Source organism: Adiantum capillus-veneris, chromosome 10, assembly GCF_014529385.1.
Source record: "Adiantum capillus-veneris isolate H3 chromosome 10, ASM1452938v2, whole genome shotgun sequence".
Classification (NCBI taxonomy): Eukaryota; Viridiplantae; Streptophyta; class Polypodiopsida; order Polypodiales; family Pteridaceae; genus Adiantum; species Adiantum capillus-veneris.
The window spans coordinates 135,094,664-135,119,968 of record NC_140940.1 but is presented as its reverse complement, the minus strand read 5'-3'; the positions used below and the strand labels follow the sequence as shown (position 1 = coordinate 135,119,968).

At 42.7% G+C, this 25,305-nt stretch overlaps 1 protein-coding gene across 1 annotated transcript; it reads right to left on the bottom strand.

The window, feature by feature from the left end:
* Nucleotides 1-5,764: 5,764 nt before the first annotated feature.
* On the bottom strand, nucleotides 5,765-14,301 carry LOC147449707 (ATPase 11, plasma membrane-type). Its single transcript, XM_086522066.1, has 22 exons — nucleotides 13,563-14,301; nucleotides 12,863-12,982; nucleotides 12,652-12,750; nucleotides 12,404-12,541; nucleotides 11,923-12,057; nucleotides 11,446-11,625; nucleotides 11,139-11,345; nucleotides 10,905-11,024; nucleotides 10,704-10,823; nucleotides 10,500-10,622; nucleotides 10,302-10,406; nucleotides 10,078-10,222; nucleotides 9,761-9,925; nucleotides 9,328-9,566; nucleotides 9,210-9,242; nucleotides 8,978-9,059; nucleotides 8,602-8,762; nucleotides 8,339-8,512; nucleotides 7,936-8,118; nucleotides 7,178-7,356; nucleotides 6,127-6,249; nucleotides 5,765-6,027 (listed from the first exon to the last, which is right to left on the bottom strand). Exons 1-21 carry the CDS (start codon nucleotides 13,614-13,616, stop codon nucleotides 6,153-6,155), a joined length of 2,859 nt encoding a protein of 952 aa, XP_086378192.1. The 5' UTR covers nucleotides 13,617-14,301; the 3' UTR covers nucleotides 5,765-6,027; nucleotides 6,127-6,152.
* Nucleotides 14,302-25,305: the final 11,004 nt, after the last annotated feature.

Below are 25,305 nucleotides of genomic sequence, written 5' to 3'. Positions count from 1 at the left end.
CCACCCCCTGGTTCAACCCCTAGTTCGCTCTAAATTCACCCTAGTTCACCCGGGTGATCGAACGACAAAGATCAAATCCGTTCCGTGCTGCCTAATTTGGGCCCTAGAACCCCCCCTATTGAGGGACCCCATTCCATATAGTGACGAGGGTCTCATGGCTCCCTCACAAATGGTCTTCAAAACAAGAGAGAAGGCACAATAGAGTACAAGGGTGCTAATAGAGTAAACAAGAGAGAAGGCACAATAGAGTAAAAGGGTGCTAACAGAGGCTCCCCTTGATGGTGGTACAATAGAGAGCCTCATATATTCTCAACAACCAAGGTGGAGGTGCCATGTATGCAGCTCTTACATAATAAACAAGAGTGCACCACAACATGCAGCTCCTACATAATAAACAAGAGTGCACTACAACATGAGAAACTTGGTAGTCTTCTTCTATCTTCCATCTTTTGCATCTTGAGACTCAAATTTAGGCTTACTATTGAGCTTGGATCAACTCCGTTGTCTTCACAACCATCATCTTCAAAACCAGCTCCACAATTGTTTAATTACATAACAAAGTATGCGCATACGTAGTAACAAAGTCTTTTAATAGAGAGGTTCTAAACACAACCTGATGCATTAGGGTGGCTTCCATCCATAAATTTAAGGTGATTCCAACTTGAGTGATCAAAGCATAGAAAACAATACACTTCAAGAAAATCGCACTCTTTAGATACATGAATAGTGAAGGCTCAAATTAAGAGCAATTAAATAGCCATTGTATCGAGCAAAAGGGATCGAAACCCTAATAGGAATATTAACATTTGGTGCATAGTCTCCACATGCTTCAAATGGAGTGATTTGAACAAGAAATGATCATTGATGTGACAAGTCCAATTTGAAATTCCTTGTGATTGCACCCCTAGATTGATAAGGTTGATTCTCCTAATTGGAAGCTCCAAATGAACTGCTGGAATAAGCCCAACATGTGGCTCATATGGGAAAGTCCTCTACGGGGCCAGCTTAGGATAGGATAGATGATGAGATGTTCCAATAGCAAGAGGATGCAACCTCTCTAGCCAATGATCGTAAAGCACTAACCCTATTTAAGAGGCTATTCTTAAATCAATCAATTGTCCTTTTGAGTTATATTTTATGTGTCTATACTCTACCCTAATGCTCTTGCACTTGGCATAGCTTAACCCGAATCTCCATCTCTCTAATCCTAACCCTAACACCATGGTTAAGCTAAGGCTCCATCCTCCATAGCCTAACTTACATCATTGGTGATTAAAGAACACTCTTCCCAACAAGTGGTGTCAGAATTTTGGCATGATTAACATTTTCTAATCTACTTCTTTATCGGTCCATGATTGTGGGATCTGTTCATGGTCTTAGCCCATTGAGCTACTACCCTCATCAAACGTTTGATTAAGCAAGTGATTAGGTGCATTTACTCTCTAATAATCTCTTTGATTGAGCACCATTAATTAGGATTACTTATACTTATTGATTTTGCATGCGTTAATCCTTTAATTACTTCTTGTTGAAGCCCTCATTTGAAGTGTGACTTGTGTGTGGAGATAGCCTACGACAACACCTTTCCATTGAGCCCTTCACCTTTGCATTTGGAGGAGCCTAGCATCATTAACTAATTTGTAAAGCTTGTCGTTTTGCTCTCTAGAATTAGTGCAAAGCTGCAAGTCAAAGTTGTGTGTGTATGTGTGTGTGCACGCGTGCACGCATGCGCGTGGGCGTGCGCATGCACGTGTGTATGTGTGGTTTTTTGCAATCATTCAATGCTCATTATTATACTCCTATACCACCACCTTTTGTGAGACCCACTTGGTGGGAACATACTATCTTTGGGAGGTAAAGGCAAGTCAAAGGAGGGCACCCATGTTCGTGATTTGTTTAGCCACTGGCGGATTTGAAAAAGTCACGCAAGCCATCTTGATAAGCCCTTTTGGGTATGTGAACAGAATTAGTTGGCCGTCACCCAATGTTAACCAGTCTGATAGATTCTCTGCACACTAGCTGTGACCGGCCAAACGGTGCTTCCTGCCTCTTGCTCCGCCGGCTGATGACTTGCGGCGAACTCCACCCGAATGGTGAGCTACTATTAAGAACGTTTTCGGATGCTCCCTTAATGGGTCCCCCCTTCCCGCAGCCTCACTACCCCAGAGGGGCTTTTGCCTCCAAGCCCTTTTTCCCACGGTTTCTCCTTTTGTCTAAAAGACTTAAAAGCCCTTTTCAAATCGGCTCCAAGGCCCCATTCTCAAGAGCCTCATGCTCATAATTTCTTAAAGACTTTTACTATTGTATTTGGGGACACTCCCACGAAGCTCCTCAAAGACCACAAGCCGCAAGTACACCTTGATGAAAATGAATGCTATGACAAAAATGTAAGCAACACATGTGCATATAGGAACTACACACATGAACATGGGATTAGACACTACCACATATGGTAAGGCCTTCCCAAAAATTATCACACACATGATGAGCAAATTGCATGAATTTTATGAGTGCTTTCACCTAAGCACAAGCGCACATATGAGCACACATATTGAAGTGTATGTGTACTTTTCACCGCTGGCCATGAAGGACCATGCCCTCAACATTTCAGACCAATAAAGATCAGTATGAAGATCGTGATATGATAAAGATACATGACAAAGCTCAACATGACCACATGACCAGAACACATGAAGCCAAAGATGTGAAGATGAAGCAAACAAACAACAACAACACACGGCAACAAAAACAAGAACAAGATCAAGACGCTTTTGAAGAGGACACACATGACAACCTCTTCACACATAAATGAATAAAATTTTGTGCTACCTAGGACTACTAGTCAACCTATTAAGTCACACTTGTGAACCATAGTGATGAATCCAATTGAGAACCACTATGACGTATCATGGGACATTGAACCATGGTGATGAAACAAAAGTGCCATAATGTACCCGGTAGATGAATCATGTTAGCCTAGGAGTACACCATGACATGAACACATGAACCAAAAATCTTTGTAAAACCCCAAGTTTGGCTTGGAGATTGTTGCGGTAAGTCCAACTTGTGGCTCATATAGGAAAGCCCTCTAACCACCTAGGAAAGGATAGATGGAGAGATAGCCCAATTGCAAAAGAATGCAATCTTTCTAGCCAATTATTGTAAAGCACTAAGCTTATTTAAGAGGCTATTCTCTAATCAATCAATTGCACTTTTGAATTCTATCATTTGTGTATATACTCTACCCTAATTGTACTTTTGAGTTCTATCATTTGTGTATATACTCTACTCTAATTCTCTTGCACTTGGCATAGCCTAACCTTAATCTCCATCTCTCTAACCCAAACCCTAACACCATGGTAAGGTTCCATCCTTAGCCTAATTGACACCATTGGTGATTAGGGAGCATGCTTCCCAACATGAAGCAAGCTCATGCATTTCTAACTAAAATCTCTACCTAGTTGAGTGGTTATTCAAAGAGCACAAGTTTGGCTATATTCTCTAGGTGACTAAGGCAGGCTTTGATTCTCTACCAATCAATAACATTAGATCAATTTCTTTTATGTGGAGGGTTGTCCCAAGATGAATTTACTTTCCCAGAGCTTGCTTTATTTGGAAGCTTCTCTAACTTAAATGTCTACTTGATAGGGTTGTTATTCCAACAAGACAGGTTGGGATGTGGGATGGATGGAGAGAGAGAGAGAGAGAGAGAGAGAGAGAAAGAGAGAGAATCGACGGGGATAGCCCTGTCTAACAGAGCAACCAGGGTGGACCAAGTGACGACGTTTCGGATGGGAAGCTACATGAGACAGTTTCAGACTTAATGTAGATAGGTTGAAGAATGCATTGTGTCATTCCAACTTCATAGATTTTGCAACGACTCTCTCCTTGTGACTAAGGTAGGCTTTGATTTTGCACCAATCACTCTTAGTGGATCAATTTCTTTTGTTTGGAGTGTTGTCCAAAGGTGAATTTACTTTGCTGATTTCTCTACAAAAACCTTAAGGCTAGAAAAATGCCTCCACTTAACCAGTGCAATGAAGTCTCAAATGATTTATCAGTTAATTGCCTCATGATTAATAGTCAATTTGATTAAGTTGTTCTTTGGATAATGTGACAAGAGCCAAGAGACTTGGAAGGATAAGAGAGGCTATAGTTCCCTTAATCCTCCTCAATGCAATTTTGCTAGTTGTCTAGATAGAAGAAGAATGTTCTTTGGATGTATTTGCTATTGGCACTTGTATGGTAAGCAGAGTATAGGGAAAAGTTACAATGATGGCAATGTAAGTGCATTAATTACCATCACAAGTTTATGGAAGTTGGTAATTCAGCCTCCACTTTTAAGCTGTCGTTGCTAGATACAAATACACTTGGACACTTCTGAGAGTGAAAATAAGAGGGGTATCCCAAACAACGAGCAATTGTGGCATGAGCCACAAGAAAAACAAGCAAGAGTATTGGTCATTTGGTTCAAAACCATTGTATGTTATTTGTAAGAGATGTAGATGCACGACGATGCCCATTCAAACATTAATAGCAGTTTTTAGTACTCAATGCCAAAAAGTTACCCTGAAATAACTTGATCAAAGAACTTGTGATTAGGTAGCTTTGATCAAAGTTGCACAAGTTGAGTGGGTCATTCAAGCAAACATGTAAACAAGGCTATAATTATGTGAAGGTAAGGTAGCAAGATTTTTCTTTAAGTAGTTCCAGTAGGCTAAGAACTGTCTTTCATTGTGACATCCATGCACCAAAAAAACTTGCATATACCTTGGGCAGTGTTTGATTTTTTAGTGCACCCATACAAAACAAGAGCTTTGTTGAATGTGGAAGTTTCAAAGTCAACCTTGGCATAATATTCTAGGAACAAATCAGTTCAAGATGACCTCCAAACCCCGGCTTCGTGACAAATGCTCATCTTTAATAAAATAAGGATCAGTCTTCTTTTGTACCCATTTGTACCACTACAACAATCCATCCTTCCTACTTTGTCAGTGCTCAAAATATCAGCCAACCAGGAGCCAATGTCCATATACGTCTTTAGAGAAAGTTAGATCGAGGTAGAGTTTAGCCAGTCGGTAGAGCAAATTCACCCATTTCAGGACACGGTATGTACAACTCTTATTTACTCTCTCATTAAGGAATTTCTTGACTGTGTTTAAGATGAGCTGTCAAAAATTCTCTCCTTATCTCAAACCACATCTTTGAATATATTTAAAACTTGCAATTCTCTAGTTTATGTCAAGAGCTTAAACAAAGCATAGGGTAAAGGGGCCAGTACAAGGCCACCTAAGGAGGGGCGCAATTTTCTAGCAACAGTCTTCACCGATTTTAGCTTGGAGGAATGCAATCGAAAGCTCATTGCAAGGCACACCTGCAGTAAAAATATCAACATTGACGGAGATCCGCAGGCGAGACGACGACGGAGATCCCCTGTGTAACAAAATCGGGCTTGAGAGGCAAGCCATGTCAGTGGGGTATAATGTGCCAATGCTGCCAGCAAGGATCAGATTGCGCGGCCCAGATTCGAGGAGAAGATCACGTAACCCAGCATTCTTCATTCGACGTCACACAACTGGGGATCACCGCGTCCTTGTAAAGGGGGCCAGCTTTTAATTGGCCCCTTTACAACTCTTCATTATCAACTCTTTAGCTTGAACTGAGATCCTCAAGGATTCACCTCCAAAAATGTAAGCATGGGAGGTGAGTTCATATAATAATTTAACAGATTCTTAAAATTGCATCTCGAGAAAAAACCCATTAGTTTTCCAAGAAAAAAGGGGTCTATTTATTATCTCAAAGCATGTAAATAAAGGCATTCTTTTAATGCCCTTAACGTGCTCATAATATAGATGATTTTCTATTATAAATGAACCCCTTGAGGTTGAGATTTTGAAAATCAGGTAATTTGTGCTTTCTACAAAAAGAGGTTTATACAAGAGGGGAGCCTGGTTGCGAAGTTTTAGAGCAGGTGCATATAGACCCAAGCTCGATCCCCAGCATCAGGCACATGATAAGTTATTCCCACTGAAAAAGAAACAAAAAGAAGAGGGCTATTTTTCTCAAGATAAGGAAATCAAAGTTAGTGAGCTGTAAATGGGCATATACATAACAGTTTTAGCATACCTTTCCAGTTATAGCACTAAAAGACATCAGACAGTGTAAGATTGTTGGATTGTGTCAATATCCAGGCCCTTGAGCCTTACTACTGACTCCACATGCCCCTTCAATGTGTGTAGTTCCCTAAGCCTGCTCATCACATCATAGAGAAAGTGTTAAAACTGTCTTGATCACACAATCACAATGAGTCCTGCAATTGAGACTTCATAAGCATCTTAAATCTTGTGAATCAGCAAGGCCAAGTTAAAGAAATCAATCTCTCTCTCTCTCTCTCTCTCTCTCTCGTGGGTGTGTGAGTGTGTTAATGAGAACAAGGAAATTGGTATAACCTTTCTATCACCCCAAGTGTGGTAGATTGGTTATGCCATTTCCCTCTTGAATAACAGGTCTTGAGTTCAACTCTCGTCGGATAGATCTTTGAGATCTCTTGGAATAGCTTCCTACGACGTTAAAATTCTCTTCTTCTCTCTCTCTCTCTCTCTCTCTCTCTCTCTCTCTCTCTCTCTCTCTCTCATTCATTTTGTCATTTTGTCATCTTGTTACTCTGACTTTGTATCAGATCCACCACATTGTAACTTTCTGGTCTCATAGGTCACTTTGGCCTTTTGAAGACGTTAATATAACATTTCATTTCATCTCTCTCTCTCTCTCTCTCTCTCTCTCTCTCTCTCTCTCTCTCTCTCTCTCTCTCATACATTATACGTGTAAATGAGTGTGTGTGTGTGTGTGTGTGTGTGTGTGTGTGTGTGTGTTTATTTATTTAATTATATTTTTACATGTGTGTGCATAAATACACATGTGCACACATTTTGTGTGTGTGTGTGTGTGTGTGTGTGTGTGTGTGTGTGTGTTTTACACGTATATGTCTGTACACACACATGCATAGACAAATGTCTACACACACACACACATGTATAGACATGTTTGTATATATACATGCACAAACATGTATATACATACATACATACACGCATACATTCATATAATATGCACCACAAGGAAGTGTCTTCCCCATGACTAGTATACCCCTGCTCAAGGTGTGATTGCTGGCACATACCGGGCGATTTCAGCTCTCCGCTTTGCCTGTTCAGCCATCTCACTCAGCTCCTTGAAGCTGCTTCTTTCAGTGAAAAGCTTGGTCTCTTTCGGGTGTAAGCCATGTAAAGTGCGCTGAGCATGAGCCCACTTCACCTCCCGTGCCTCCTTCCCGAAGTCCTTTTGCGTGGTAAAGGCAGTCTGGCAAGTAAACATTAATGTCAGTCAGAGCTAGCAGACAAAATCCAAGCTCCATGCAAACAGCATTCATGGCCTCGTTAAACTATTCATTATCCTATGTAAGAGACACACACTTCTATACAAAATTGATCGACTGTGAGTGAGTGAGTGTGTGTGTGTATGTGTGCACGCGCGTGCTAGTGCGAGTGCAAATGTGAGTGTGAGGGTGAGTGTCACCATATTTCGTGCGTGAGCTGGAGGGCAGGCTTGCCTATTGAGGGTGAGTGTGAGTGTTGAGTGTGAGGGTGAGTGTCACCATATTTCGTGCATGAGCTGGAGGCCAGGCTTGCCTATTGAGGGCCAAACAGGCCTATGACACAAACCAATGTATGAAGACATCCATAGCTACAATGCGCGGACGAAAAGGAAAAAATCTGTGGAACGAGTGAAGTGTGAGTTTGTGTGTGGGCGAGGAGTAGGATGAGAATGAGATGATTAAAAGCAAGTTCCTTTGTGTGTGTGGTGGTGGTGGGGCCGGGGGGGGGGGGGGGGACGGGGGGGGGCGGGCCATGTTAGAGAGAGAGAGAGAGAGAGAGAGACCCTTTGCTCGATCACAAGGTCCCAAGCCTTTCCGCTCAGGGTGTACCGGATGATGAACTTGATGACATCCAACGGAAAATAGAAAATGAGATTGTACAACCAAATGACGCCAGCCCAACCCCAGCCGACTCCTTTAATTGCAGCAAATCCCCAGTTCGCATACACCGCAATAAAAGTGGCAATCTGCAAAAATTTAAGGGGATGAAGGGTGCTGAGCAAAGAAAGTCCACAAAGCTCATGAGAGGGACCTCTAAAGTCCGTCGAGAACCCGGATTTGATGTTAGGGTCAACAAGTAATATGGTGGCTTGTTGCAAAGCTCTTTAAAAATCGATAAAATTTTCTACCAGTAGATTGCAAGATATGAACAATGTAGGCAGAGACAGAGTATATGCAAGTGCGTACCATTTGGGCAATCACAAATGCTGTCACAAGGAGCAGTCCAGGACGCTCTAAGAAAGACCAACCCCTTGAGCGAGTGACAAAAATGAGTGCTTGGCTTACTGTGCTGACTTGCAAGTATATAGCAGCTGTCATCTGGTCATGATCGCCACTTATGTTTCTCACACCAAATGCTTTCTGCGAGAATAAGGAGAGTAACCAGAAAGCTTATTCTCATGAATGGTAATTTATACGGAAGGTAGGTTGCTAATAACAAAATAACTTACCGGGAAAAAGTCGGTCTTATCAGCTGCCCAGTAGAATATGACCGTCATCAAAGCTAAGTAGCTGCCTATCACAACACCAGTGGCAAAAATTTCTGAGAGCTTCCAGCTATCTGGTAAAGGAGATGGTTTCACTCTATCCTTGGATATTGTCATGATGGTCCCTGGATATTGAAAGAGCGAGTAACACGGCATTAGCGATCGAGGGGTTTCGTACTGCACCAGCAAGGAACCACTAAGCTACAAGTCCCTTATGCAAGGCTACACAATGACCACTTTCACGTAAGTCTCATTTTTCTCTTTTATAAAAACACTGATGGGTCTAGACGCTCACAAGTAAAATGACCGAAAAACGAGCTATTGCTTAGTGTTTACTCACCATCATTGAGAATTGCAATGATCAGCACCATGAAAGGGGGAAAATCATATTCCCAGATAAGTGCTAGAAGCATAAATCCAAGCTGTTAAAGGTAAAATCTCCTTAATATATTTCAAGCAAACAATAAAGCGCATCAGTGAGCAATGCATCGAAACAAATGCACCCACGCTTCCTCCCACTAGTGTCTGTTTAAACATTTGAATTTAAATATGCATGTACAAGGTCGACTTACCACAATACGAATGGTGATAGAGACAGCATATATCTGCATGAAAATCATTGCAGGAATGACTCGTTTTAGTTTTGGGCAGAATGGCAAGCAGGCATATGAAAGTTGAACTGATTCTTACAGTATAGTTTTTCATCCTTTGAAAGATAGACCGACTAGTGAGGACAGCACTTATGATGACACTAAGTCCAGGTTCAGTCAAAACAATGTCCGATGCACTTCTAGCAGCATCAGTTGCATCAGCAACCGCAATACCGATGTCAGCCCTCTTAAGTGCAGGTGCATCATTTACACCATCACCAGTCATTCCACAAATGTGTTTCTTCTGCTGAAGGCGCTGCACTATTTCATATTTGTGCTCTGGAAATAAAAAGACGATCATACTTTTCAGCGGAACCCAAATAAAGTTGTACTCTGTGTCATAGTGAGCTACTACCACTTTCACACCCTAGATTCACAGCACATCTCACTACCATAACCCTTCTTTGCTAAATTCCTTGAAAGCCCAGTTCGTCAAGATACATTGCACATTGTTCTGGAATTGACCAAAGTACCTGGGAAAACCCCTGCAAACCCATCAGCTTTCTCAATGAGCTCATCGATGGGTAAAGCAGCGATAGACTCATCCTTGTTTTGGCCAAGTAACGAGGAAGATGGATACATATTTGTACCCATTCCAAGCCGTCGACCTGTCTCCTTGGCTATAGCCAGTTGATCACCTGTGAACAAACAATAAAGTAACAAACAAACAGGTTCAAAGTTTAAGTAAAACACCAACAGGTGAATTTTTATAGGAGAGCAGTAGTGTAGAGGTTTCAACCAGCAGTCCTTACATATGGAATAATGAAATTTCCAGCATGAGAACACTCACCAGTGATCATTTTAACATTCACGCCAAGGTTTAAAGCTCTGCGAATTGTCTCTGCACTATCATGACGAGGAGGATCAAACAACGGCATCAAACCAACAAACTGCCAAGGACCTCCAGAACTCTCTTTTGTGCCTTCTGGAACCTCCTGGAAAATACAATACACAATACATCAGCTTCCTGTATAAATGTTTTCCTTTTCTTTTTATGAGAACCAATGAACCTGCCTGTCTAGCGACTGCCAAAGAACGAAGTCCACGCTCTGCAAATTTGTCTATGATAGAATGAACTTTTGACTGGATTTCTGATTTGTTGTGTGAAAGTGCAAGAATCTGTAAAGCATCAGAAGCAACTTAGTTAAGTATTTCAGCTCTGGCTGATCCCATGACTAAAGAATTGAGGCACTACATATTTGTTCAGCTCACCTGCTCTGGTGCACCCTTGCTAACCCTGTGCATCTTTCCTTCAGAGTCAAAGTATGTGAGTGCTGTACGCTTATCTGTGGGGTTAAATGGCAAGAAATGTACTTCTTGAATACCTGCACGCGCCTACAAGGCAGGTATCATCATGCTGTTAGTATCGAAGTAGATTCATACCATGTAAACAACTACATAACACCTGAACCTAACCTCTTTGGGGTCAGCTAGCATTCCTACAATAGCAGTATCAATTGCATCCTGGTTTTCAGTTCGAGAAGCTCTCGCAGCCATCAAGACTACTGTGTCTTTCTCAACACCTTTAGCAAATACCTGAGAGCAGAAAACAATCCTTGAGATTGCAGCATGCAATCCACCATTACTTCAGCATCTGATTGGTATCCACAACCTGACCTCGATCAAGTTTTTGTCAACAGTAAGTTTGTTTAGTGTCAAAGTGCCCGTCTTGTCGCTGCACAATACATCCATTCCAGCCATCTCTTCAATGGCAGTCATCCTCTTCGTGATTGCCCCCTGCAACTCGGTTGATGCATGTGCAAAAAATCATTATTCTTCTAAACTAGGACACTTCCCGCAGTTATCAAAAGTTGCTATCAACAAAAAGAAAGACAAACTCATATAACACACCTGTTGAGAGAGTCTGTGTGATCCAATGGCCATTGTCACTGATAGTACTGTTGGCATAGCGATGGGTATTCCACCAATCAAGAGCACCAACAAGTTATCAATTCCTTGCCTATATGTTCTATCCTGTATAGGATACATGACAATAATCTCCACTACCATTCCAATGGCAATAGAGCAAATGCAGAAATTCCCAATGGCCGTAAGAACCTGCATAATGAAGCATTTTATCATGTTAATTTTTAATCATCATGTCTAAGTGGCTAGGCAAAGTATACAAGCCAAAGTGTCTAGCACATGGTTGAAGAACCTTTTGGAAATGTCCAACTTGATTCGTAGTGTCAACAAGATGGGCAGCTTTGCCAAAAAAGGTGTGCACACCCGTAGCAATCACAACAGCTTCTATCTCTCCCTGCTTGCACGTGGAACCTGAGTAGACACCATCACCTGGGTTCTTTGTGACTGGCAACGACTCCCCTGTGAGGGCAGACTACATAGCATAGTAACAGACAAGGAAATACCATTACTAACCCAGATACCATGCACACTCTGTGCAGATACACCTACATGCTGTAGAGATTTTTACGTGTGAATGAACTGTTCTTGAGACATTATTGTTAAGCTCGAAGACCAGGACCAGTCTATTTGCATAGGAAACAAGAGGTTTCTTCTACAGTATGTACAAAATGCATGATGCACAATCATCCTACATGGGAAGTAATTGTGATTTCTTTGTAAAGCTCAATCACAAAATGGCAAACGCCTTGGTCAAGAACCTCTATGGCACCTGATCAATTTTCAGAGGATCCCCCTCCAAGAGCCGCGCATCTGCCGGGACTATGTCACCAAGTTTTATGCTGACGATGTCACCTGGAACCAGGACTGCAGCATCCTCCTCAATCCATTTACCATCTCTTAGCACCTACAGAGCAAATTGGAAACAATGACTGCTTTTGTCCATAACAACATAACTTCGAGACTAAGGATCGATAAACGAGCTAGTAGACTTCTTGCTACAGTAAATTTTGAAGATCAACCATGTTGCAACATCTCAAACATTGCATATAGATGCATTACAAATGCTGCATCCCTCACATGAACTGTTTCAACCCTTTCACTCAAACAGACCAATTGTGAAGGTCCCAATACTAATTTCACTGAACATCCCTAGCTAAGAAAGTTTCAACCTTAGAGTTAAAGACCCAACTTGGAGGACCTTTGAAATTCTTGTTGTAGAGATTTTAACTGTTGTTGCGCAGTAGCAATACCTTAGCTTTTGGAGCCAATCTAGCCATCAAAGCAGCTGCAGCATTTCCAGCATTATTCTCTTCTATAAAACTAATGGTTGAGTTGATAACAAGGAGTGTGATAATTCCAATAAAGTCTTGCCAATCTGGAGGCCGATTCTGTAATATGTGTAAGATCAATAGCCCAATTTTTAATAGAATTAGTGTATCCTCATTGATTGTCTTGAACACAATCTGCCTAGATAAACAAAGATGAATGTCCCACTTACATCACCATTTGCAAGTGCGATTGCCATTATGGCTGCTGCTTCCATAACCCAAGAAAGAGGATTCCACATAAAGCCCAAAAATTTGAGAAACTTGCTCTCCTGCCCACAATCAAAAAGCAGGGTAAGGGGTACAAAGCTTTCCACATGAACTGCAGTACTTGAGTGCTTTTGATACCATCGGTATGCTTAAAATGGAATGATCGCCACATACCTTCTTCTCTTCAAGCTTATTATAGCCAAAGATCTTGAGCCTCTCTTCAACTCCATCACTTGTGAGACCAGCTCGTGAACACCGCAGGTGCTCAAAAACTTCTTCAACGGGAATATTTTCCTGAAGGAAGACAGATGCAGAGGCATTAAGAGATTGGGTGTGATGCTTGACAAAGACGCTTGTGCTTACAGTAACTCACATATTACATGGCATATAAGTGCTAACATTCACAGATTTATGCATATTTCATAATAGGACCCGATTTTGTGCACAACCTGCCCACCTTGACGTGATGAACACAGAGTAAATTTGCTGCCTATTACATGAAAGTTCTCACGAGTGACGCAATTCTGTTTTTCTGGAAATAATTGTACAATTTTAAAATAAGGGAATCTGAAGATTAATCAATTTTTGAAATGTGTAATCTCCCTCTGTGTTTCTTCTGTTTTTTTTCTATTGAGAGATCATCCCTGCCATCTTTCCCCCGTTTCATATACACGGTTCTGAAGTCGGGCTCACAACCTCCAGGTCGCATGCCTTCAAACTACTGACTGAACTCTTCATCATCTCTCTCTCTCTCTCTCTCTCTCTCTCTCTCTCTCTCTCTCTCTCTCTCTCTCTCTCTCTCTCTCTCTCTCACACACACACACTCACACACACAACAGCTATATTCTTGTGGCTGGCATTTGAATCTACTTACAAGATCAACAGCTTCCTTGTTGATGGCATCGAGACTGGCAGCCTTTTCCCCCATGGCAGGAGCTCTTATAAGGAGCAATGAAAGCTTGCAGGGTGCGACGCAGATATCAACAGAGAGCACTCCTTCGAGCAAACTACAAGATGGTCATCGTGTCATACTATGATCGAAAACAGGCTGCTTTTCCTCTTTACACAAAGCCTGCGGATATGCATCCAAGCTCCGCACATACAATGTCACACACTCCCCTCTCTCTCTCTCTCTCTCTCTCTCTCTCTCTCTCTCTCTCTGGGTCGGAACAAAGCTTCTAGCAGAGAATGGGACGAAGGAGAGGAGAGGGAACTTGGTTATTCTTTTTGTCAGAGGCTGTCCGCCATAGAAACTAGAATTTGGAAGCAGCTCAAAAGGTTGAAGCGCTACTGCAATTATATGTAGAATAGATTTCTAAGGTACGGAGCATTTGGCTGGAAGCTGCCGTTTGCAACTCCGCAGCTGTGGAGAGAGAGAGAGCTTGCAGAAGAATGTGCCTTCAGCTTTTGTCTGAATAAAAAAGCGACAACCAGAAAGAGAGAGAGAGAGAGAGAGAGAATAAATGGGCGCGAAAGAGAGGAGGGTGCCTGTGTGGGGCGCGCGTGTGTAAACGAAGAATGTGAGTGTCTGTGAGAGAGAGGGGGAGGGAGAGCTGTTGCGTGTGACACTGTGAGTAATAGAGTATGTGTGAGGTAGGCCTAGTGGGTGAAGGGACCAATTCGATTATGGAGGCACAGCAACGGCGCATGCAGACCTGCGCACTCGCAGGCTCGCAGAGAGAGAGAGAGAGGGAGAGCGAGAGACGTCTTGAGTTCAATCCTCGTCGGTTGGGATTGTTCCTACGACGTTAAAAGTTCCCTTCTCATCCCCCCAAACTACATGGGACACACATATATCGATAGATCGACGGCAAAAAACAATGCCACATGGCACCCATGATTGATCTAAACAAAATGGTTGTTTCTCAAGGCAATCACTCCAACCATCCCTTGAGGCGACTTCTAAGGCGTATTGCGCCTCCGGTAACTTAAAAGCCTTGCCCCCCCTTGGAGCAGCAATCCGACGTCCTAGATCTCATCTCATATGTAGATTGCACCCCTATCATTGATCCCTTCACAAATTGTAGGTGTCTCTTATAGACAACCCTCCCCCACTCCCTCTCTCTCTCTCTCTCTCTCTCTCTCTCTCTCTCTACACAACAGAAATCCGGATGGAAAGGAATGCCTCATGTTCTACCCGACATGCGGTCAATGATGAGGAGAAGTGTTTCTCCCTATTCACCTAGTGACTTAGAGCCAAAGCATTCCAAATGGTTGCAAGGTAGAGAAGTTGAATCTAAAAAGCAAGCCACAATAGATTGGACTTCAATACAGAGGTAGAACTTTCGGATGCGTAGTTAAGACACAAATTGGAAAGATTGTTAGACAATGTTTGTTTCCTTACTGTCTGAGATAGTTTTGACTCAAGGGGATTGTCACTCCACAGAGTGCACCTCCTTGGGAAGAAATGTTAGACAGGGCTTAGACACTAGAGGAATTTCACGGGTTGAGCCAACTAGGGAGATAGCAAGGATTGAAAAGTCAATCATCACCTTGGCCACAAAACAAGCATAGCTACAAGAGCAAAGTTGTTGTGGTTTTGCATGGGAAATCACTCCCGCTCATTCACCTATTAGATCACCTTTGAGGCAGCCACGACTATCGTTTTGGAATATTTTTATGTGCGGTAAAGTGAAAATACAAACCTAATGCAAGCTACATAAAGGCCAACTCAATCAATTTCTTCCTCTAAAGTAATTGTTTGAAGTTAATTATGCTTTGCCAATGAAATAGATGATTCAATGCTTTAAGAAACGGGCAATTAATATGCAGGGCTTTCACTATATGTAAAACTACTATATTATGTGTGTTCAAGGCATATATCATGAAAATCCCATATCTATGAATTTTTTAAGTCTATAACACACCCTTTTGATGAAGCTAGTGCGGAGTGTGCAAGAGGAAGGAATGGAGAAGGGGGAAGGGGATGCAGGAGCAGACACGCTTCCTTTGGTGGATCTTGAGAGAGTAAAAACACTTTCCGCGAAGCATGACTGTAGCTTCACCCTATGCCCATCATCTCTATGCAATGTGTGAACCGCTCTAAGGCTAGGCTCTTTGTTAAAGCATCCGTTGGGTTTTCATCCATGTGAACTTTGATTGATTCAATGCGTTTGCTAGCCAAAATATCTCGTACCACATGATACTTGACCTCTATGTGTTTCGACTTGGAGTGAAACACGAGGTTCCTTGCTAACTTCGCACTTTGACTATCGCAATGTAACACTGGAATCTGGTGTATACCAAAATCTCCCACTAGACGAGATAACCACACAGCTTCCTTACTGGAACTAGAAACTGTAACATACTTTGCCTTAGTGGTGGAAGATGAAGTGCAATTCTGGATACATGATCTCCAAGAAACTGCTGCTCCAGCGAACAAGAAAACGTAGCCATATGTGGATCGCCTAATGTTCACACAACGCGCATAATCTGAATCAGTGTATCCAACTATGGATGCATCATTGTTCCCAAAGCGTAAGCACTTGCCAGCTGAGCCCTTGACCTATCTCAAGATGTGCTTCATTGTTTCCCAATGCTTTCTGCTTGGATTTACCATAAACCTGTTGACCACTCCCACTGCATATGCAATGTCTGGCCGTGTGCTAACCATGGCAAACATAAGACTTCCAATTGCCGAAGAATACGACACCTTTGCTATCTCTGCCTTTTCAACATCCAATTTGGGACAATCATGCTTGCTAAGTTTTTCATATGCAGCCATAGGGGTACTCAATGCTTTCCCCCCTTGCATATTAAAATGTTGCAAGACCTTGTATACTCTTCCTACGAAAGTTCAAGTATACCACGTTTGCGATCTCTCTTTATATGCATACCAAGAAAGTGATGTGCATCGCCCAAATCTTTCATTGCAAATTGCTTGCTTAAGGCATCCTTGAGAAGTGCAATCTCATCTTTTTACTTTCCGGCTATGAGCATATCATCCACGTACAAAATCAAAATGATGAGGGAACCATCGTTCAACCTCTTTGTGTACAAGCAGTGATCCTCTTCGCTCCGTACGTAACCCTAGGACTGAATGTACTTATCAAAATTGATGTACCATTGCCGTGAGTCTTGCTTTAATCCATACAAAGCTTTCTTGACTCTACACACTAGTTCTGCCCGTTTTGGCTTCTCAGGCTTTATCGCAAAACCTTTTGGCTGTTTCATGTAAACATCCTCTTCAAGATCCCCGTGAAGAAACGTTGTCTGCACATCCATTTGGACCAATTCCAAGTCCTCAATGGATACAAGACCAAGCACAAGATGCAATGTAGTCATCTTGACCACTGGAGAAAAGATTTCATTAAAATCCACGCCTTTCGTTTTCTTGAACCCTTTAGCAACCAATCTTGCCTTATACTTGGGCTCGGGATCATCTGTGATATACTTCTTCTTGTACACCCATTTTCATGGAAATGTATGTTTATTCATAGGTAACTCTATTGGCTAAAATCGAGTTATACTCGAATTGCATAGCCTCTTCCCACTTCACGCTATCATCCATTTGAATGGCCTCTTTGTAGCAAGTGGGTTCACCGCAAATAGTGACTAGCAAGTAGTCCAATCTTGGCTCAAAACGCTCAGGTGCACGAGATGTACGAGCAGATCTCCGAAGTGCCTGATTGCTGGATTCCGCTCTCTCTAGAGCAACATGTGTGTGTCTACTAGTGGAAGGTACATCACTAGCACGTCCAACATTCTGTGTAACTGGCGGTGAGGAAACATCCTCAAGCTGTACTTTGCGATACTCAATGTCTTTCACTGGATTTTTATGCATCTTAGCCTCATTGAATATCACCTGTGAATTGTGTATAACCTTCTTAGATTCCAGGTGCCAAAGATGATATCACATCTCTCTGTCTACACTGTCATAATAATCAATATCTAATTCTCCTAAATGATTTTCTCATATTAAACTGATCATTTAATGTGGGGAAGGCTAGGGGAGAAAAAGCTAGAATATTGGTTAAGCTAGCAGACCGGCCACAGTAGGGATCCAAAGGAGGGAAAATAGGGATCCAAAGGGGGGGCCATCTGCAAAAGAGCCATGTGCAACAATGGGCTAAAAAGACCCTAAGGTTCAACCCATTAAGACTTCCAAAATGCTAAGGTTCCAAAATTCAAAGGTTGTGTCCAAAGGTCAACCCTAGGGAAAATTGGATGCTTTGTGTGTGCCCTAAAAGTCTTTGCACATCCCTACATGGGAGGGGGCGAGCCCTAAAGGTAGGGGATGAGAGAGAAAGCCACACACACACACACAGGCTCCCTTTACACAAAGGGAATGAGGGACACATGTCAGCTCCCTAGGCCAGATGCCCACAAGGTGTGCCCAATTCCTATTGGAAGACCCTTGAAGTGGACCAATGAGAATTAAGCTAGAGTAAATCTAGTTTAATTAATTTAAAAACATTTAATAAAAGAAACCAATGAGAATTAAGTCTCCTAGAAGACTATTGGGCAGTCTCCCAAGGGGTCCAATGAGCATTCAGGAGCCCAATGGCTTGCCTGATTCCTATTGGCCAGGAGGCAAAGGGGTCCAATGAGAGTTTAGTTTAATTATTTAATTACCTAAAGCTCTCACAAAAGGGGAAAGGGGGACACATGTCAGGCTATCACTTATGCTGCTTAACACCCATTGGCTTGACTTGCGGAGGTCCAATGAGGCAAAAGCCAGACCAATTTAGCAGGAAGGGCTCGCCCAAGAGAGAGAGGGGGCTGATTTTTGCTTGGCATTGACACACACACACTCACACTCGACCATGTGTGAAGAAAGAATACTCTATCTCCTCCCAAGCTTTAATGGAGAGCTCATCACCTACTCCAAGCTTGTGAGATAGAAGCCTACATCAACACTCTCTTGGCATGTGGATGCAAATCCAACCAAGAGCCAAGCTTCCATGCATGCTCATCTTCTCTACCAAGCTAATTACTAAGCTAAGCTATGCTAATATGAGTGATTATGTGAGGAGATGTACATCTTTCTCGTAAGATACTCCTTCTTCCTCTCAATCTACTCTCATACCCTGCTAGCTCTCACCATCTTCGAAGGTGTGTGAGGTCTTGGGTCTGAGAACGGGGATAATTCAAGTTGTGTTTGATTAAGTGTTTTGCTTAGTGCATGAAGCTTCCATCTTCATTGCACTAGCTAGTCTTGAAGGAACACAAAGAATTGTATTGCACAATGTCTCTCTTGATGAGAGCAACCATAATACAAAGCCTTTTGGAGGGGGGACCGGCTCCATGCAAATCCGGTCCTCAACTATTGTCAATAGCTTAATTTCTCTCTCTTTTGAAAGTATTGTCGATGCTATCTAACTAGGTGTTATGCTTTTTGTTGCTCTCTCCACCCAAGCACTCTTGTAATTCTCATTAGGAATCTATTCTAATTTCATTAGGAATCTATTCTAATGAAATGCCCACTATGTTCATGCTAATTTCCGCTACACATAAGTTATTAGGCCATTAAATGTTACATACACCATATCCAATGAAGATACACTCGTGTGATTTGAGGTCCAGCTTTTGTCTAAGCAATTTGGCACATGTGAGAATGCCTCACACCCAAATACACGTAATATGTCACAATTGGGCTCTTTATCCGTCCACATCTCCTGCGGAACCTTGTACTTTAGTGGTGTACTAGGCGACCGATTGATCAAGTAAGCAGCCGTTGTAACAGCTTCTCCCCAAAATTCTTGAGGTTGATGGTTATGGTAGCGAACATAACAAAGAAAATGGTCTTCATTTCATCATTAAAATTGAGACCTTTTGAAGTAAGCTATGAAAACACGTTCAAATGAGAACTAACATTATTGCCTTCTTTCATGTTTATGCGCATCAATTTCTTCATCAAGAAAACCTTATTCGAGGCATTGTTTCCATCCCAAGCTTGGCATAGAGCATCCCACAAATCTTTGGCGTTGGTCTTATCCATTATGGTAAAGTAAATGGATTCACCAAGGTGCAGGCAAATGGTCGCCATAGCATGTTCATTCAAGTCATCCCACTCATCATTAATGTAGATATTTTCTCTTCTTTCACGCAAGGGTGCGATCAAGCCTTTGTTGATCAAGACATCTTCTCTTTAAAAAGCACTACTCGCAGTCATGGTTAAGAGAATGTAGCCAAAAAACTTTATGGCAAATTGACTAGGACAATTTCAGAGTTTTCCCTAGAATAGGAGCAAAAACTCAAACCAAAATGTAGTACACTCATTGTGTTAGAACAGCTAGAAATGCTAAGAACGCATAAAACGGACTTGCGGGAAAAATTCGGCAAATTCTCCTTTGTATGAGAAGTCAAAACTCAACTCAAAAAACGCATAAACTACTCAAAAGAACAATCACTAGGCATATACTGTGCAAAACCACTGTTGTGTGATCGCCAAGTCGACGTCAAAAGCTCAAAAAATTGTCCAGATACATGTCCTATGGCGAGGCTATCATAAAGGGAGCTCTAGCTACCAAAGGTATCTCAACATTTGAGGATATCCCAACTCAAAGAAAACATCACGCTATCGACCCTCCGAAGGCTAATCCAGACACAATAGGACTAGCCACAGTCTCAGAAAGGGCTCTTCCGGTACGAGTATCAGATATGGCCGGGAAAAACTACCAAAAATAGCCAAAAATGGCTCCACACAAAGTACAATGGGTAGTGTCGGCAACTCAATGTACATGAGTGAACCGCGCTCAAATAGATGCCAAGAACTGCTACATGCAGTAAAAGTGATCCCTGCAGGGATATCTGCTCTCAAGAGAGCTCAGTAGCACAAGATGTGCTCACACAAAAATGCATTTGTCAATGTATATGTCCGCAAAGAAATTGTTGTCGAAAAGACTACTAAATCACCTATGAAAGCGTTGTGTCTAGAAACCTAGAGCATCACTGTGTAAATGAGCTGAAAAGCCCCCTATAAGCTATAACCTGTAACTTGCATGTCGGTGTCTCTATGTGCCGATTTTCACTACCGGACAAAAATGCACTAGTCGAATAACCGCCAAAGGTGTCATAGCCAAAAATCGTATTGTAGAGCACGATGGTGCGCTCGGTGCCGATGCCAAATGTCACTCTTCTATGATAGAGGCACCTCACCCGTGGGTGTGGCAAGTACAGCTGTTGATCGTGAGAAAATGTCATCCGCGTGAAACCAGTGTCGGGTCGAAGGTCGAAAATCCGTCCATAGTGGAAGTAATGTCGATGTCGTCCCCTGCCGCCGGATGGAAGTGGCTAATAGCCATAGGGGAATCGCCATGGCACAAACACGGTGTCAAAACCAAGTGTCGGAACAATGGAACACCAGGAGGTGGCAAATTGTCGATGTTGAGGTGTGTATGTCGATGTCGCAAAACCTGCTCACTCTCACTCGCTCACTTGCTTTCTCTGTCTCTCAAGGTCGGTCTCTCTACTCAAGCTGCTCGGGTGTGAGCGGTCGAGAAATCGGAGAGTTGGAGGATCAGGAGGGTTGAGGTCTCTCTCTCTCTCTCTCTCTCTCTCTCTCTCTCAACTGTTATCTCAAGCTTGGTCTCTCTACTCATTGCCCGATGTGTATAAGCCGGGGAAGAGGAGTCAGGGGGATTGGATAGGTTGGATGATCGGAGTGTCGAGGGCTCTGTGGGAGCGAGGGCTCGCACACACTAAGTGTAGTGTGTAAATTAAAAATAAGATTGAATTCTACAGACTGTCGAAAAATCTTGCAAGCTGGATATGACGACGGTAGCGAATGGGATTGTGGGTGTGTGTGGTCGGGCAGAACCGAGTGTGTGTGTGTGAGTGTGTGTGTGTGTCCCTTAGCTCGGCTCCAATTTACTGCTTACGAGCTCGTCCTACTTGCTCGATTCCCCCTCTTTTGGCTTCCTTCGATGCTTACTGCTCATGGTAGCTGACTGTCTCGAACGATTTCCTTCAAGCTTTGCTTCCAATTGCAAGGCTTTCCAAAGAGCTTGTCTGCCGCTTTCCCTTCTTGCTTGCACCTTGATGCCAAGCTCAACTACCTCAAGCCTTTGCAAGCCTCTACTGCACAGTGCTGACATATCCGATAGTGCGGAGTGTGCAAGAGGAAGGAATGGAGAAGTGGGAAGGGGATGCAAGAGCGGACACGCTTCCTTTGGTGGAGCTTGAGAGAGTAAAAATACTCTCTCCTCCTTATTATCTTTATGAACCAAAGAATAAGTGGGCGGTCGCCTGCCCGGCCATAATCGGCCACGGGCCTGAAACCCAACACCTTCTCCTATTCAATCTTTAAATTTCCTTTGAAGTTCCTTAAAAGATACCCCTCTGTAAGTAAATTATTTGACAATTCTTGGAATAAAGAATATCTTTATGTTGAACCCACGAGATAGGTACATGCATTATATATGACCTCTACGAGAATAAATCTCTCTTATCTATATGAAAGATAGCCTTTGAGGCGGCCATAATTGCAATTTGGAAATGTTTTTGGTTTGATCAAGTGTGAAAGCCATCTCAATGCTAGCTCCATTGAGACTTCACCAAGGCGTGCTCAACCAAGATTAGCCTCTAAATCAATTTTCCAAAAGGAGCCACAATTACCTAAGCATATGTTCGATTACATTGAGTCCTATGATGTCAATTGAGGATCCAAAATGACGATATGGTACTAATAAGATAAATGACTTCAACTTCTCTCTTTGCAAAATGGCAAAGTGGTAGTTACCTCAAGCTTTACTTTGTGGTAAGAGCTCTCTTCCTTAAAGTCAAGTTCCCATGGTGTAAAAGGGAACCCCTTTTTGTTGGGGAAGGAATCTGAGACATGTAGATGCCTAGGTGGAGAGCAACCCTTTGATGGAAAATTCATATGAGACTAGCACTAGATTTCAGACAAATGACTCGATTGAAATAAATAACCAAGTTCAGACTGGGAGACACTAAATGAGACAACTGAAAATGTAGATCTGATTACAAAATATAATTTAGAGTACAACTCAATATAATTAGTTCATATTTAGATTCACACACAAGGTTAACAAACTCTAGAATGATTGATTGAAAATGTGAAATCAGGGTCTGGCTTGAAAAGTACAATAGATACAAATGATATAAAGGATCATCAACACAATGATCATAAGCATTCCTAGGCTCTTTTGAGTGATACAGTGCAAGATTTGAAAGTTTCAAGAGTCAAAAGTCCTATAACAAGATTAGTGGGTCCTATTTATAGGTGTTGACACTGGGTTCTGACTTTGTTGCATAGTCATATAGTATAAATTGCTCCACTACACCTGCACATGACATATGCCACCGGTGGTAACTTTGGAAAGCCTCAACTTGTAGTCTCTAGAGAGGACTAGTGCGAGGCATCTTGTTAACCCTCATGGCTCACGGACACCTGCATCACCTACAACGGACGTGTATTATGTATTTGGTAGAGTCAAGTACCGGGCTTGTCGGACCAATAGGAAAAGGGTAAGAGTGATCGCCGATGAGAGGCGCACTCTAACTGGGACATTCAAGGGATTAGTTGGCTAAACATAAGCGCCCAAGTGTGAATGGGGTGAGCTCATATAAAAGCCAACTAAACCTAAAATTCACTCATTCTCTCATTTGTGCAATAGAAGAGTGCTCTTGCTCCATCTCCATCTCCATCTTCTTCTTCTTCACCTCCTTGTGTGTGTGTGTGTATGTGAGAGAGAGAGAGAGAGAGAGAGAGAGAGGGAGAGTGTGTGTGCGATCGAGCATTACGAAGACACGACGACGGCGAAGCGGTTGAGCGTAGCACGACTACAGCTTCTTCTTCATCGCGGCGAGGAATCCACCACGAAGGCGAGCGTAGAGCGGTGAGTGACACACCCTTTGCTCTCTTGAGCTTGCTAGTTTAGGCTTGTTGTGTGCTTGGAGCCATTTGTGGCTCGCACACGGTGTATTGGCAAGTCCTTTGCTTCGACACTGCGGCAAGGAGCGCACATTTTTGGTGCCGCTACCGGGGAAATGCGGCAAGGAGCGCACATTTTTGGCGCCGCTACCGGGGAAATGCCCTACACTAAGCTCGGTTAAGCACTTTACGCTTTCTTGTGATGCAATTTCAATTGAAGGATTTGTGAAGAAGGAAGGTGTGTGGTTGTGTGGAGAAGAATTTGTGAAGAAGGAAGGTGTGTGGTTGTGTGGAGAAGAATTTTGTTACACTGTACTGTCTTTTTTGTTTTCTGTAAAGAAGGAGTTACAATTTTTTTGCAATGTATTGTTAGAATTAAGGTATTAGCTATGGAATGTTAGTTCTGTAAGGTTCAATGTTAGTTCTATAAGGTTAGTTTTGTAGATCTGTTAGCTATTGTAGTTCTGTGTAAACAGTGTTAGAGTGTGTGTGGCAGTATCTCTATTAGCTGTAAGTAGATAAGTTAGGTGTAAGTTAAGTTAGGTGTGAGGGCTTCACGTAGCCGAATAGAGAGTTGTAAAGCATGGCACGTTCCTTTAGCCAAAACGCTCGTCTTGAGCTATTACACGCCATATTTTGTGGCTCGGTTACAAAAAATAACCAAAAATAACGAAAAACTTGGGTTATAAACAACTAAAAAAAAAAAAACTAAGTGAGCGGCCTTCACGGGCACTCACCAACGCGCTTAGAGTGTGGAAGTTATATGAAACTATGCTCTGGACGAGTGTTAGAGCACGAGCATATTGGTAGTGCCTCCATTTACGCGGGTACCCATTATTCCTCCACCCTAGGTTCTGGACCTTCGGCCGGGACTCAAGGTAGCGCGACCCAAGATTCTCATATCGCGTCTAGTGATTCTTCCTTTGACTACGAAGTCATGGAGGGGTATCCTACACCAAACCCTGATAGTTCAAGTCAAGACATGCATGCCATGGGTCCACGGCCCGGGTCCACAGCGTGTTTAGCTGCTTAAAAGAGACCCTTAGTAGAGCTACTCGCTCCGAACATGCGGTTAATGAAATAAATGAAGGGAGTGGGGAAGTAAATTCGTCATTCATGCCTAAAAGAGACTCTATGCTTCTTGAGAGTGTGCATGTGAATGTTCCATCCACTGCACCTCCTGATCCTTTAGGACTATCTCCCTCTGAGGTTTTACTGCCCGATGGTAGGAGTCTTGCCGAAGTGCAAGAGATTGAACGCTATATGCAAGCAACAAGGGAGAGGGAAATTGAGAACCTACGAGGGCTAGAACAAAGTCGAGCCCTGAAAGCAAAGGCTCCTATGACAACAATCATGCCAGCCGAGCAACCGAGTGCTCCCAAGGTAGCAGTCACGGAGGGGCAAGCTATGGGGAGCAATAATGCTTCCACTTCAAGGGAAACCTCCAGCACGCCGGGCCTAGATGGGATATTCCTAAACGAAAATTGGGAGTATGAACTACAAGCAGAATCTTTAACTGATCGGTACACAGGACACACCTATCATGTGAGTTGGTTAGATGTTCTACAATCCACATCGGGTGCTACTAGCATAGATGAGCAACAACAGAAAGTCTGTGATGTCCTCCATAGGATTGTCGAGTTAGAAAGGCAGAACACAGGGATCAACATGCCTTCAACAGGCCTAATGAGATTCTTGGATACGGGAAAGGCCAACCAACCAACCCTATCACAAATGGAGACTCCCTCAGTGAGCCCCATTGATCCTCCATATGTTGTTT